A 14441-nucleotide genomic window follows, 5' to 3' on the forward strand; every position below is an offset into this window, starting at 1 on the left:
GTCACTTTATTCGCTTGTGGAGGTATTTATCAGGGTCAAAAATGTTTTAGTGAGGTTTCAAGAGGAAGGCGATGCGTTGATGAGTTGATGAGTTCATCGGCCTCAAGCAAGCAGTAGTTTACAGTTCAAAAACAATCGATAATATCTTACTTAAAAGAAAAAAGTTTTACTGAAGTGTACTTGCAAATGGTGATATTCCCGATGCAGTGTCGCTTTCAGTTTGTGACCTGCTATTCGCTTCTGCCGGTCGCGGAGTTCGAATAATATTAACCCTGCGTCGGAAAGCTCCCTCAATACCGATGCTGCATCATACTCAAGTTAATTCACGAACTCTTGTCAATCTCCTGCTACAGCATGTCAGCTCAGAAAACCCACTCACTGCAGTTAATGATTGCAATTCACTTTGGGCAGTGAAGCCGAGAGGCACCAGTTGAAGTCAATGTTACACATCATAACTACTATCGAGGCGTGATCGGATTGTTCTGCTATTTTTGTGATCCTTTGCACTTTCTGGTATTAAATAAAAATTCAACGTGGGATTTGTTCTTGAGGGATATTGGACATTAATTTTCGCGCAAATGTATTGGCTACTTTACAATACGAGGCGTAAAATCATTGGACACTCATCACGCATTAAGTCCTTTCTACGTCCAGCGGTTATTTCCATCGGAAAGAAACAAAGCCAGCTAAAGAATGCCAGCGCAAGAGTCTCATCTTTTAATCGCCATTATTTAGTACAGAGGAAAAACGCACTCGTTTTGTAAAGTCCAGTAATGGTGACATGAAAAAGCTGGTCGTAAATATGCATGCACCATTAGATCAACACGGAGTGGTTTACGCGTGAGCTGAAAATAAATGGAAGGGTTCTTAAATAAATAAACCCCTTTCAGGCTTGCTGGTATGTCCGCTGATAATGTCCATGGCGGACCGGGATTGTCCTCTAAGTGTCATATCTTCTCTTGAGGCTTTGCTTCTCGGTCAAATTTGACAAACAATCCCTTTCATATTTGTATTTTAATCTATAACTTCGACTTCCTTTGCATGAAAACATATACGCTAAGGAATAAAAATGTATACAATAATGTCAACAAGATTCCTGTTGTCTAATACAACAATGACGGAGACAGTGGAGCTGTTTCACTGTATTCAGTTTCCTGAATCTAAATAGAAAGGTGTGAAAATTACGGATTTTACTGTACTAAGTTCGAGGAAATATTTCATTTTTGCGGGTTCCACTGTACAACTGTTCAGTTGACAAGAGATGAAAGACGAAGATCATGGGAAGAAATACATCCCAAAATACTATCTTCAAACACCCGTTACTGAAGCTTTCTTTGGTCATAGTGGCGATTCTTCTTTCCTTCCTTGGTGGATATTTCATAAACTCAACTTCTTTATCAAAATCCTTGGAAACGGAAATAAAAATCAATTCAAATGAGCAGCGGAGTGCCTACGACGTTCAAACAGAACTTTTACGTTCATTTAAGGCGGAAAATCTCGAAAAAAATTCAAGGTTAGTAACTCAAGATTACTCTTTTAGCCCCACGAAGCTAGCGTTTCTACCAAGCCGGGTTTTAACCGGGACCTGGCGTTTACCAACGTAACGCAACTTTCTGTCATATGTTAAGCTTATTTTGTTTAGTACACATCCTCTTATGAATGCGGGTAATTAGTCGAGGCAGCAAGATTTTTCATTCCGTTCAGCTGCAACAAACTGTCGTTGGGTCTTCTCCAGGATTGTTATTTCTCCATTAAACATTTTCATGGATAAAATTATCAAATTAAAGCAGCAGTAGGTCACAGCAATACTATTTAATAGAAAGTGGTAATTTGACCGCAATTAAAAGTAGGGAACCAAACAAACTCCGTAGGCGTTGATTAAACGCCCTCGACGTTTACAACTAAATTTTGCCCTAGTTTCTACATGAGGCCACTGTTTAATTGTGGTCCAGCCTTTAATCGAGAAGACACGGTTTACTAAATTGAAAAAGGACTGCTTTTGAATTAAGCAGGACCATAACATTGTTCTATTTTGTATACAGGTATTTTTCCAGCGAACCACATTTTGCTGGTTCAAAACGCAACAACGATTTAGCGCGCTACATAGCTGAGAAATGGCGGAAGTATGGCTTTGATGACGTTAAAATGCCAAAGTATAATGTGCTCATGAATTCCCCACGAAAAGTCTGGGAGAGCAAAGTGGAAATTCATCGTAATGATCGTGTAATCTTTAAATCGAAGTCCGTAGAAAAGGTTTGACAAGCTTCTTTTAATTTGTACCATGCACCCTTAACCCATCAGCCATAACATCAGTATGCATATTCTCCACACTTATCTTTGTACATTTTCTGCGGTACTGGCAAGAAGAATCCGAGCTTCATCTAAATTGTCATATCTTTCATATCTTTTATTCTCATGATCTTAATATTTGATGCAGGGATAGCACTGTTAGGAGAAATGAGATGCTGGGTCATTCCTATAGGTTAACGTGTTAATAACGCATTAGAATTATTTCACGCGTGAGTAATGCAACGTTAATAGTAACTGGTAGCTTTTCTTTTATGATGGGAGCAACCAGAGAGAAAGGTGCGGAAACCTACCGTTATTTTTTTCTCCCTTTTAAATAAATAATAACTCTCTTCTTGTAGAATAAATACATTAGGATCCGATCATTTTCGCTCTGTCAGGGAAAGATGGGAAAAATTAGTGGAGTTATTGGGCGGCTCAAAAAATCGGCAGTAAATGACAATGTTAGACGGAGGAAGGGAAACCACTTTTGTTTCGAATTAATGCGAATTTATCAGCAAAGTGGAGTTCGAAACCAATCTTCACAAAAATTTAATCTAGATTAAAACGCGCATGACGATCGAAAATCCCTCCTAGGTGAAATGAGATGCGTATAACAAGTGTCTAACCTAGGTAACCCGAGAGCCCCCGCCCCTAATGTCAACATACCTTAAGAGTTCAGGCCACCAGAAACTAGTTTTCGAGTCGTCCATTCTTATTCTTAACGACGAAGTTGAGTGGATGAAAGGAAATTGGCCAAAGGAAAAGGCTCATCTCCAGTTTTAGGGCAACTGTTTTTTGGCCGCTTGTCCACTTTAACTTTTCGTTATCGCTTGACAGACTAATTTAAACAAAATCGTTACTTTCAACACCTATCGCCCATTAATAACATTCCAAACGCTCAATATTTTACCAACAGATTTTACGTGAAGATGAAAAGAAAGGTAAAGATACCCCAATTTTCCTGGCTCAGTCCCCTAATGGGGTGGTAGAAGGAGAAGTTGTGTACGCTGACTATGGCAATAAAGAGAGTTTCTTACATTTGCAAGCCGTGGGCGTGTCCGTGAAAAATAGAATTGTCCTTATGCGAATTGGCAAGATGTATAGAGGAAACAAGGTATGTATTTTGTAACTGACTTAAGAGACCATTCGTCATTAATGGTCTGGGGGGGGGGGGTGGAGAGTCTAGAAAATTGACTGCCAGTTAGGTGCCTATGAAAGGGGGAACAGAGTCACATTACAGAGCTTTAGGGGTATTGGGTTAATTTTATCATGGAACAACCAAAATCCTCCGAAACTGTTCCAGGAGAGCCTGTGAAACTTTCCATAACGTCTTTCGCCCACGCTATATATCTAGACTAGAATGTATCCTCTTCAGGGTTAGATCAGTTATCATGTAGTAATAGAGTTGTTGGAATCTCTGCTGATGGGCATCTCGTCATAGAAAACCTTTTACATTCAACCACTGATAGAGGAGCACCACTGTTACACAAACACATGCTCTCTTTCCCAAGAATCTTAGTTTTCGAAATAATTTGATTACTGAGTGCAATCAGCTCCTTAATTTACTTCCTGACCACTCTGCCAGTTCGTGTTCCTAACGCCGCACGGTTTTCATCCTGTAGCGACTGAGTATTAGTTAAGCTTTGGAGACCAAGGGTTATTATCGCCAAGAAAATGTAAAGGAGGACTATAAAATATTGACTCCCAGTTAGCTGCCAATGGAGGGTTAGTGGGGTCAGAAGAATGTTACATATTATACAAAGCCTTATGAGGGGATAATTTATTGTGACACAACCAAAATCTTCCAACCTCCCCCCCCTCAGCAATAAATAATGACCCCTTCCCCCCTCCCTTTTTCCCTTTCATCAATATAGTTACACTGCAGGCTCTCGATCGAGTCTTGCACTTAACAACAAAGGATCTTACTTTGAATTAATCCAAAGACTAAAATCATTTTCTAAAGGTTCTCAATGCTGCTTCACATGGTGCATCTGCGGCCATCACCTATAACGATCCTGCAGAGTATGCACCGGAGGGAACCGGTAACAACACTTTCCCTCACTCTTGGTGGCTTCCTGACTCTGGGGCCCAGCGTGGAGCAGCAAGAAACGCAACGGGGCTTGGTGACCCACTCACCCCAGGTTTTCCCTCTGTGGATGGTATTTACCGAGAGGTACTTAATAACAATGGTTCTTCGCCAATCCCTGCCATTGTGCTATCCTACGGGGATGCGCAGGAGATACTGCGTCGCATGAAAGGTTAGTACGCTTCAAGCACAGGAAGAGGAAGGTGTTACTAAGGGCCTGAGGCCCTACCAGGTTTTTTCAAAGAAGAGAAAGAAAAAACTGAAATTTCCTACCCTGTGTAGCAAGAAAACCTTTCTGGCTAAACTGTTACGATAATTCATTAAATCGAAAGTCCGTCTGTGCGTTTTTATGGAGAGTAACTGCATCTGGAAATTTTTAGAAAACTTATTAGTTCGATCAATTGACGAAGTTTTGTCTTGCATGCTTTGTGTTGCCTTGCTAATTTCCTCTTTTGATTTAGTACCACGCACATCCCTTGTCTTTTCAAATGTTTGAAGAGTAGGTAACGCCTAAAAAGAAAGTGATCTTTCCAAAACTTTATATGTCTACAGGGTATAAAGGAAGTTTCTATTTAATTTGATAGGTCTTAAAGCACCAAAGAGTTGGCAAGGAGGTTTGCAGTTAACTTACTATATCGGACCTGGATTTAAAGACAAAAGCCTCACTTTGCGTGTGGATGTCAACAGCAGCTTGGAATTCAAAACCATTTACAATGTGATCGGCCAGATTAGGGGCGCAGAAGAACCCGACCGTTATGTACTCCTGGGAAATCATCGAGACGCCTGGGTATTTGGTGCTGCCGATCCTGTTAGTGGTACGGCTGTGTTGATGGAACTATCACGTGGTTTAGGAGAGTTGATTAAAAAAGGATGGAGGCCACGCCGGACAATAATGCTGTGCAGCCTGAGGCCCTACCAGGTTTTTTCAAAGAAGAGAAAGAAAAAACTGAAATTTCCTACCCTGTGTAGCAAGAAAACCTTTCTGGCTAAACTGTTACGATAATTCATTAAATCGAAAGTCCGTCTGTGCGTTTTTATGGAGAGTAACTGCATCTGGAAATTTTTAGAAAACTTATTAGTTCGATCAATTGACGAAGTTTTGTCTTGCATGCTTTGTGTTGCCTTGCTAATTTCCTCTTTTGATTTAGTACCACGCACATCCCTTGTCTTTTCAAATGTTTGAAGAGTAGGTAACGCCTAAAAAGAAAGTGATCTTTCCCAAAACTTTATATGTCTACAGGGTATAAAGGAAGTTTCTATTTAATTTGATAGGTCTTAAAGCACCAAAGAGTTGGCAAGGAGGTTTGCAGTTAACTTACTATATCGGACCTGGATTTAAAGACAAAAGCCTCACTTTGCGTGTGGATGTCAACAGCAGCTTGGAATTCAAAACCATTTACAATGTGATCGGCCAGATTAGGGGCGCAGAAGAACCCGACCGTTATGTACTCCTGGGAAATCATCGAGACGCCTGGGTATTTGGTGCTGCCGATCCTGTTAGTGGTACGGCTGTGTTGATGGAACTATCACGTGGTTTAGGAGAGTTGATTAAAAAAGGATGGAGGCCACGCCGGACAATAATGCTGTGCAGCTGGGATGCAGAAGAAATTGGTGCTGTTGGGTCAACGGAATGGGTCGAGGAAAATACTCAAATTCTTCAAAATCGCGCTGTTGCTTACCTTAACATAGACCAGGCTGTTAATGGTAATTTCAGTCTTAATGTCGATGCCAGTCCTTTACTCAAACATTTGGCATTACAGTTGACGCAAGAAATTTGTGATCCAACAGTTCCAGATACTTGCAAAAGTATGTACGAAGTCATGTTGGAGAGAGATATAACTAAACATGTTAATGGCCGCGCAGTATGTAACGATTTGTCATTTGGTAGTGATTATGGAGCGTTTTACCACTTCCTTGGGATTCCCTGCGCAGATTGGTCTTATATCTTTGGAGGACGATACAACATCAGGAGAGCGTATCCCGTTTATCACTCCGTGCACGACACGTTTTACTGGATGAAAACTTTTGTTGATCCTGAATTTCAAACTCATCTGGCCGTGACAAAATTTGCAGGGGCATTTCTTCTCAAACTTTCCGACTCTGAACTGTTACCTCTCAACACAACCAGTTACGGAGAATTCTTAAAATCAAAAGCAGTTTCCTTGGAAAAGAATGCTACTCTAAGGGTGCATAACATCAGCACGGTTTCTTTTTCTCGCGCAGTGAGGATATTTGCAAAAGTTTCGCGTCAGTTTGAAAGAGGCAAGTTAAATGAGAAACCAGAGAACTACCGCATCCTGAACGATCAAATGATGCAAGTGGAAAAAGCTTTTATACAAACTGTAGAAGAAAACGACTGGAAACTTTCCAGACATGTAATACATGGCCTCAACATCGATGATCTGTACGATAACTTGTATTTTCCGCGTGTACATTATGCCATGATCAAGGCGAAAAAAACAGGAGATTGGAAATTGGTGGAAAAAGAGATATCTTTGCTGACATATGCCATTACTTCTGCTGCAAATGTTCTGAAACCCATAGAAAGACGAAGATATTTTTGAACTTTTATTTGAAAAATTGGTTTCCTTCGTTATATTTTAATACCCTGAATATGACAGCTTCCAGCTTGAGAAAACACAATCTTTATTAGTCCTATAGCCAAAATGTAACATGTGTGTGCTAGCCTGTTGATTAAGGCTTCAAACTAGAGCGGTCCAGGATCGAGTCAAGATCAAAGCCCGGAAAGAAACTTTACTCTTACTACGCAACCGATACCCGGGAGAAAAAAATTCATAGCACAAACGAACTGTAAGGGAGGCCCTGACAAAAAGCTAGAGGTTAGGCTCCGTCGCACTATGATTCCGAAATCGGGATGAACTCTCAAGCTGTGCAAACCAGGCTGTTTCACAATCTACAGGTGCTTTGTTTGTTTGCCGACGTTTGTTTGTTTGGATTTACTCCTGGTTTTTAGTTTTTCTCCTGTACCTAGTAAAGTATTCCATTTTGGCCATGAAGGCAACTTCATGATGGAGAAAGCATAGTTGCCCGTTCGAGTGGGACAGTTCTTCTACCGTTAGATAAAATAATCAAGTTGAAGTCCCAGTGCATTAATGCTCAATGGGGGTAAGTTGTTAAAGAAGAGCTCAATTAAGTATTCATAGTCCATGAACTAGAAATGAATGACCTCGGTAATGATACTATCAGAGAAGAGAGCCGAGGAAACGCCTGATTCGTTAGCTTCTAGCGATCGAAAAGAAGCCTGAACCTAATTTACTTGTGTCAACTCTACCCAAGATCCTTGTAACTGAGACACTCATATCAACAGCTAGTGTAGCTCGGCCAGCTAGCTCCCAGCTATTTATTTATTTATTTACGATATTTTGACAGGCTGGCCCAGTTCAGCTTTAAAGCTACTTTAAATTGGGGCCTGCATGTATAAAAAATAACAAGGCCAGACCACAACACTAGGAGCTACGTGCCTGCTCTTTGCGGGAAGCGAAGTTGTACAGAGGAGACACTAAGGTTGAGGTTGTACAGAGGAGACACTAAGGACCGGTTGTTAAAACAAAGTTTAGCCGTTGTTTAACGAAATCGCGTCTTAAACAATCATCAATTTAGCTGGACCTTTTATCTGCACATTTGTTCTTGTGAACAGTGTTAAGATGGCCGAAAGCTAAAAGTCGAAGGACTTTTATTCAATCAAATTATAGCCTGCAGTGTATGTTTCGTTTATCAGATAGGCGTTGCCTCTTGTTGACAGATTTACTTAATGACAAGAATCGTGATTGACATTAATTCTTTAGATTGATTTAAAAGCGTTAGATTATTATGTTTCAAGTCAGTTTTTCACCGGAATCGAAGTTAGAGAGAAGTTATTTTGTTATCATTTTTTCTGTCTCTAAATCCGCTTAGCTGGAGAATCTGCTAACCTGTAAAGTGAGATTGTATTTTAGATCGAATGATTATTAAAGCTTGGCTTGATATTATACGGTTTGTGGTGGTCATTTGAGCTAACCAGTTCTGAGTAAGGAAACAGTGTAGGCATCTTATATTAGGGCAAGTTAACGTTTAAGAAACGTACGTTTATTCAACCAGCCATGATTGATTTGAAGTTACAGTCGACGGTGAGGGAAATGTCGGGGAAAGGTAAAAAGGCGGAGTTATATTCACTTCCTCACCCCCACCCCTCTACTTACTTTTTACTGTCGCTCACCTCCTTAACACTCTTTCACTCCCCAGCCTTCCGCTGCCATGAAAATCAAAGATGGCTCCATGATTTTGGCTAAGAAAATACTGAGCACTCGCTCGCCAAAATTACGCCTTCTCTGCGGGCTAAACAGATTTATCCTCTCATAGAGAAAGCCTGAGGCCCACTGATTAAGTAAAAACCGTGGTTTGGGTTAGACCTTGTGTAATAAACTGGCCCCGAGGTTCGGTTATTGAAACGAGGTCTAATTAGGGCCGCGGCTTTTAATTTGACGATCAAAACTTCGAATGTTCACCATTTGTGGGTTTTTTCCAAGAAATTTGATTTTCTTTTGGAGCTTTATATAAATCTCTTTGACGGTTTCGCAAAATCTTAACGATTGAGTGAATTTTTCTGCTTGTCTCAATATTGATTAGAGTGCGGTTTGGATGAATAATAGTTAAAATTTTATTTAATAAAAGGCCTAAGAGTCTGTAAACTTCATGGTTTTTTAAACAGAATGTATACCGAGTGCTTTATTGATTGGCTTAATAATTTCTTTATGTCAGACTATTGTAGTGGACGGAAGTGTTCTTGAATGTATATATGTAAAATAAATCAAGAATAACTGTAAGCAGTCTCTAAAATATAGTTTTTTAAGTGAATTTACGCCAGCCAAAACATTTTTAATGCTATAAGACTGTGCATGTCTACAGTAAACGCGAACACAACATTTTCTTACAATTTCGCCTAATATTACCCTAATTGCGTTCAAAGTAGAAGAACGCTTACAATTCGTGTCTATTTTCAGTCCCGTGGACATCGATCCGAAGTCAGACTCTTTCAGCTTTTCGACGCCATCTTGGACTGACTGATACACCTGGTCTTAATCTCACGCGAGAATACATTCTCCTCGATTTCATGCAGGAGTAGATAAGTTAGGCAGCCTTTGGAAGATATGTAGAAAAATTGCACCCAAATCGGAACTGTGAGCCGCACCACAATTTGATGTTTGCAGATTTAATTATGCCTTGGATTTTATTACGCTAAGAAAAAAAATACTCATTCCTAGGCCACATCGAACACACTTAACTAATCCATGATTATTACTGAGTCTCGCGAATTCATTCTACGACAAGGGTACATTCTACAAGATATTCTTTATGTCAAATATTAACTTCTTTATTGACTAGCTTCTTCAGTTCCAATGAATTTAAACTGGCTTTTTTCACAATTGCTTTGTGACAAATCTCAAATGAGCATCGGTCGGCGAAAATGCCGAAAAAGAACGTAGCAAATTTCTAACTAGCATAAACAAAACGGCTTAGAAAAAAATTCAAATTTATCCACGGTAGTTCTTCACACGACAAATTTAATACTATTTTACAGCTTTCTTGTTTATCATATCGGTTTCAAAACCCTCGAGGCTGAGTTTATGGCAAATGTCAAAAGTGATATTTCTTTCTCCACCGATTTCCAGTCTCCCGTCTTTTCGGCCTTCATCGTGGCATAATGTACGCGTGGGAAATAGATACCGCCGTAAAGATTGGCAAGCTTTGGACCGTATATAACATGTCGTAATTGTTTATGATCATTCACTTCCACAGTTTGAATAAACGCCTTCTCTAGTTGTATCATTTGATCGTTTAACGTGCGGTAGCTCTCTGGTTTATGTTTTGACTTACTGCTTTCAAACTGACGCGCAACTTTTGCGAAGTTCTTTACCGCGCGAGAGAAGGCAGCCGTGCTGATGCTGTGTGTTTTGAGATGTTTGCTCTTTTCTATAATAGTGGATTTTTTCTGTAACAGTTCTGCATAGGTTGTAGTGTTGAAAGGCAAGAGCTCCACGTCTGCTAATTCAAGAAGAAAAATCCCTGCATATTTTGTTACGGCTAGGTGAGTCTTAAACTCGGGATCGACAAAGGTTTTTATCCAGTAATATGAATCGTGAATGGAATGATAAACTGGATACGACCGCCTTATTCCATACAACCCCCCGAAAATGTAAGACCAATCCGCACAAGAGACTCCGATGAAATGATAAAATGACACGTAATCACTTCCGAACGACAAATTATCGCAGAATGGGATCCCGTTCTCGTGTTTCGTAACATCTCTCTCTAACATGACATCGTACATGCTTCTGCAAGTGTCCGAAACTGTTGGATCACATACTTCTTTGGTCAACGATACAGCCACGTCTTGGAGTAGAGGATTTGCATCAACGTTGATACTGAAATTGCCATTGACAGCCACGTCCATGTTGAGGTAACCAACAGCGCGATCTTGAAGAGTTCGAGCATTTTCTTCAACCCATTCGGCTGATCCAACCACAAACACCTCCTCCGCGTCCCAGCTGCAGAGCATTATGGTCCGGCGAGGTCGCCATCCCGTTTTAAGAAGCTCTCCCAAACCACGAGACAACTCCATCATTGCAGCCGTACCGCTAACTGCATCAGCAGCACCAAACACCCAAGCGTCCCGATGGTTCCCTATGAGTACATAACGGTCGGGTTCTACGGCGCCTCTGATCTGGCCAATGACGTTGGTAATGGTTTTATTCTCCATGTTGTTCCTAATATCCAAGCGTAATGAAAGATCTTCGTCTTTAAAACCCGGCCCGACGTGATAAGTGAGTTGCAAGCCTCCTTGCCAGCTCTTCGGGGCTTCAGGACCTGTCGAGTAAAATTGTAAGAACATGATAGACATTGTATTGGCTTCTGAAAATACGGATATAGTCCACGTGGAGAGAGGTAAATAAGTGGAGTCCTATTACAAAATTAACTCCTTCGAACACTGTTCCACTATCTCTTTCTCGAATGTCTTAATCCGAACTGCCAAAGGCGCTGACAAGCAGACAGCACTTCTAAAAACAAGACCTTATCAATTTAAGAAAAAAATTGAGAGGATAGGCCGAAAGCAAGTCAGTTCCGAATGTCATAAAAATAGCTTGAAGTTTCAAAAACATTTCTGAATTTTGGATAAAGTTCAAAAGTGAAGGGGCCTAGCGTAAAAAAAAATTAAACCCCGGAAGGAAGAACCGAAAGCCCGAGTGAAGGTGCACCTAATTTAGATTCTGCGTCACTGCAAGTAAAACACAAGAGAAATCAGTATTGGTCAATTGAATGAGTCGCTCTTTACCTGCAGCGACTCACAGAATAATTAACTAAAAAAACGACAACAACAACATCTCGGCGTCACTAAGCTTCTAACCTTTCATTCGCTTTAATATTTCTTTGGCGTCGCCATAAGATAGAGCAAAGGCAGGAATTGGTGGTAAGCCACTTTCGTTCAATGGCTGTCGGTATATACCATCCACAGAAGGAAAGCCCGGGGTAAGTGGGTCACCAGGCCCCGTTTCACTTATCGCTGACCCACGCTGTGTGCCGGAGTCTGGAAGCCACCAGGATTTGGGAAAAGTGTTTCCGTCTCCCTCTGGTGCAAACTCCGCAGGGTCAGTGTATATGAGGGCCCCAGAGGCGCCGTGTGAATGAGCATTGAAGACCTTAAGGAAACAATGAAGTTTGAGTGACTATCATAATCAAGTGCGACTAATTGCAAGGCGTTGTGCCCTTGGGACGTGCGGGAAAAAAAATTGCGAGCTCCGCTTCTAGGCTTGGCTAAATCTATATATTAATCCATCCATAGTTTACCAAGTAATCAAAGATGGAAGAGTACATACGCATTCTTTTGACAGGAATTGCTTGAAAATCAGTTTCAAAAGATTTCAAAGGTAGAGAAAGCCATAGTTCCTTAAGATGTTTTGTAATAGCAAACTGTAAAAATTTGCAAAGGGAATGGAGCGGATGTTGCTTTCTTCTCTTTCGACTTTCAGTGCACTTACATTGGCACCAGAGGTTTTCTTTGCTCGCTAGAGTATGAAAAGACCACACCTGACTCTGAACTCAGCACGCCGACAAACTTTTATAAGCAGTTTCTGCAGATTAGCCAATGGGAAACAACCTAACCCTGATCCCTTACCCCTACGACCTATTAGCGCGCGCAGACATAACCACGATTCAAAGAACCGACGAAAAAAGAAATAAATTGCGTGCAACAGCTATTGCAGTGTTAAAGACAACAATTCAACGAAGCTCTCAAATCACAACTGAGTAACATCTGCGCTAAGGTTGTTAAGTTCTAAATACAAATAGCATACCTTGTTTCCTCTAAATACTTGTCCCTGTCGCGCTATAACAATCTTATTTTTCAAAGACACTCCCATAGCTGTCAGTTTCTCAAAATCGTCTTCAGTGCCAAAGTTGGCGTAGACAACTTCACCTTCCACTACCCCACTGGGAGAATAACCAAGAAAAATTGGGATATCTTTACTTTTCTTTTCATCTTCACGTAAAACCTGTTAAGATAAACAAGAAATGTGACATGTAGCAGCTGTGAAAGGATCTTTTTGTTGGAGGTGAAGTTTAAAGACAGCTTGGCCGTTAGATGACAATGCACTTCTTTGTTAAAGGGGGTAAGTTTCCGAAGAGACTGTGGTGTTGCGTCGGTGGGAGAGTATAACATGGTAATATGGTATTATCAACTGAGTTGATAACGTAAGTTGGCCACCGTTGAGAGTTTCAAAGCTGACGTTTCGAGCGTTAGCCCTTCGTCAGGGCGACTTCACTAACACCTAACAAATTTTGAATCTTTGTATAATTTTAGTTTTTGGTGGTCTGCCTCGAAGCGTAAAACTAAAAAAAAGACTCAAGAATCTAAATGCGAAACTGATACACTCAGATTTTGTAGTATCACAGATGCCTCGTTAATTTACATTTTACAGGGTTTGCAAAAGGATAAAAATCAAAGCCAGAGTAGTCAAAATAACAAGACAGTTAACAAGCAAACCGTTATCACCTTTTCATGAGACTGTGATTTAAAGATCACACGACCATTACGATGAATTTCCACATGGCTCTTCCGATCTTTTTTAGGTGAACTCATGAGCACATCATACTTTGGCATTGTAACTTCATCAAAGCCATACTCTCGCCATTTAGTAGCAATGTGGTGCGCTAAGTCGTTGTTGCGTTTTGAACCAGCGAGATGTGGCTCCTTGGAGAAATACCTGTGAAGAACAAACAAAAGCAGTCGGTCGGTTTTCGATAATGGGAGTTGATCTCTTGCCAGAAAATCGCAATTTCTGAAAAGGATTACTTGGTTTCCTCACCTTAACGTTTCTTCTAAATTTTCTGCCTTGAACGAATCCAAGAGTTGCTCTCGATAAGGACGCAAGTGACGCGAATTTCTCCGTTCAATCGGATTTGTTTTCGTTCCAATCTCTAGATGGTTGGTCGAATAACTCGAATTCAGGAAGTAGCCACCACAGAAAGAGATAATACATACCAGAGCAACAGAAAAACATTTGAAGAAAATATTTGGCAAAAATATTTGGGACCTTTTTTCCGTTGTAGTATTAGTAGCTCGTGTCATTTCAGCGATGTGTGGTTGAAAGCGCTGTTAATGGTACCTGTTTGAGGGCGTTTAACCATTTGAAAAGACCTGTAATGTCTCATTTGTCTTCAAAATGTAAGTTCTCCTCTTTCGTAACCTTTGCAATGGGGCAATAAATATGTAAGTGCAATTGGTGACTGGTTCACAATTCAGCTGTAAAGAGTGTGGAAAAAAGTGAAGCAGTCGAGCGTAACACTGTAAAGGCCAAGTTATTTGTATTCAATGAAAAAAATCAACGTTCTACGCCCTTCCGTATCAAAAGCTTAAGAAGTCTTATTTCGAGTTTGCGAGAACTCAAAGTTTTGGTCCAAGCTGTTTCGTTCACATTTCAATAAAATCGCAAAATTCACGATGTTATTTGTCAGATGGGGGCCACATTGAGAAACCATGTACACGGGGCCGGGTCTACAAATATCGCCTGAG

The 14441-nt window shown here is 40.6% G+C and overlaps 2 protein-coding genes across 2 annotated transcripts; one reads left to right on the forward strand and one right to left on the reverse strand.

Moving 5' to 3' along the window:
- The first annotated feature begins 1196 nt into the window (after nt 1-1196).
- On the forward strand, nt 1197-7040 carry LOC113677822 (N-acetylated-alpha-linked acidic dipeptidase 2). Its single transcript, XM_027194662.2, has 5 exons — nt 1197-1513; nt 2043-2253; nt 3206-3403; nt 4253-4547; nt 5648-7040. The coding sequence occupies exons 1-5, from the start codon at nt 1278-1280 to the stop codon at nt 6937-6939; spliced, it is 2232 nt and encodes a 743-aa protein (XP_027050463.2). The 5' UTR covers nt 1197-1277; the 3' UTR covers nt 6940-7040.
- Nucleotides 7041-9730: 2690 nt separating this feature from the next.
- LOC113677813 (N-acetylated-alpha-linked acidic dipeptidase 2) lies at nt 9731-14133 on the reverse strand. Its single transcript, XM_027194651.2, has 5 exons — nt 13735-14133; nt 13422-13632; nt 12724-12921; nt 11778-12069; nt 9731-11239 (listed from the first exon to the last, which is right to left on the reverse strand). Exons 1-5 carry the CDS (start codon nt 13995-13997, stop codon nt 9966-9968), a joined length of 2238 nt encoding a protein of 745 aa, XP_027050452.2. The 5' UTR covers nt 13998-14133; the 3' UTR covers nt 9731-9965.
- Nucleotides 14134-14441: the final 308 nt, after the last annotated feature.

The sequence above is a fragment of the Pocillopora damicornis genome, chromosome 2 (genome assembly GCF_964200805.1).
Source record: "Pocillopora damicornis chromosome 2, jaPocDami1.2, whole genome shotgun sequence".
NCBI lineage: Eukaryota > Metazoa > Cnidaria > Anthozoa > Scleractinia > Pocilloporidae > Pocillopora > Pocillopora damicornis.

Excerpts from the sequence above, each read along its gene's own strand:
- LOC113677813 (XM_027194651.2), bottom strand. The coding sequence starts at position 13,997 with ATGACACGAGCTACTAATACTACAACGGAAAAAAGGTCCCAAATATTT. Across the intron at positions 13,633-13,734 it reads AATTTAGAAGAAACGTTAAG|GTATTTCTCCAAGGAGCCAC; the intron begins GTGAGGAAACCA and ends TGTTCTTCACAG. Across the intron at positions 12,070-12,723 it reads AAGTATTTAGAGGAAACAAG|GTCTTCAATGCTCATTCACA; the intron begins GTATGCTATTTG and ends TGTTTCCTTAAG.
- LOC113677822 (XM_027194662.2), top strand. The coding sequence starts at position 1,278 with ATGGGAAGAAATACATCCCAAAATACTATCTTCAAACACCCGTTACTG. Across the intron at positions 1,514-2,042 it reads AATCTCGAAAAAAATTCAAG|GTATTTTTCCAGCGAACCAC; the intron begins GTTAGTAACTCA and ends TTTTGTATACAG. Across the intron at positions 4,548-5,647 it reads GATACTGCGTCGCATGAAAG|GTCTTAAAGCACCAAAGAGT; the intron begins GTTAGTACGCTT and ends TTAATTTGATAG.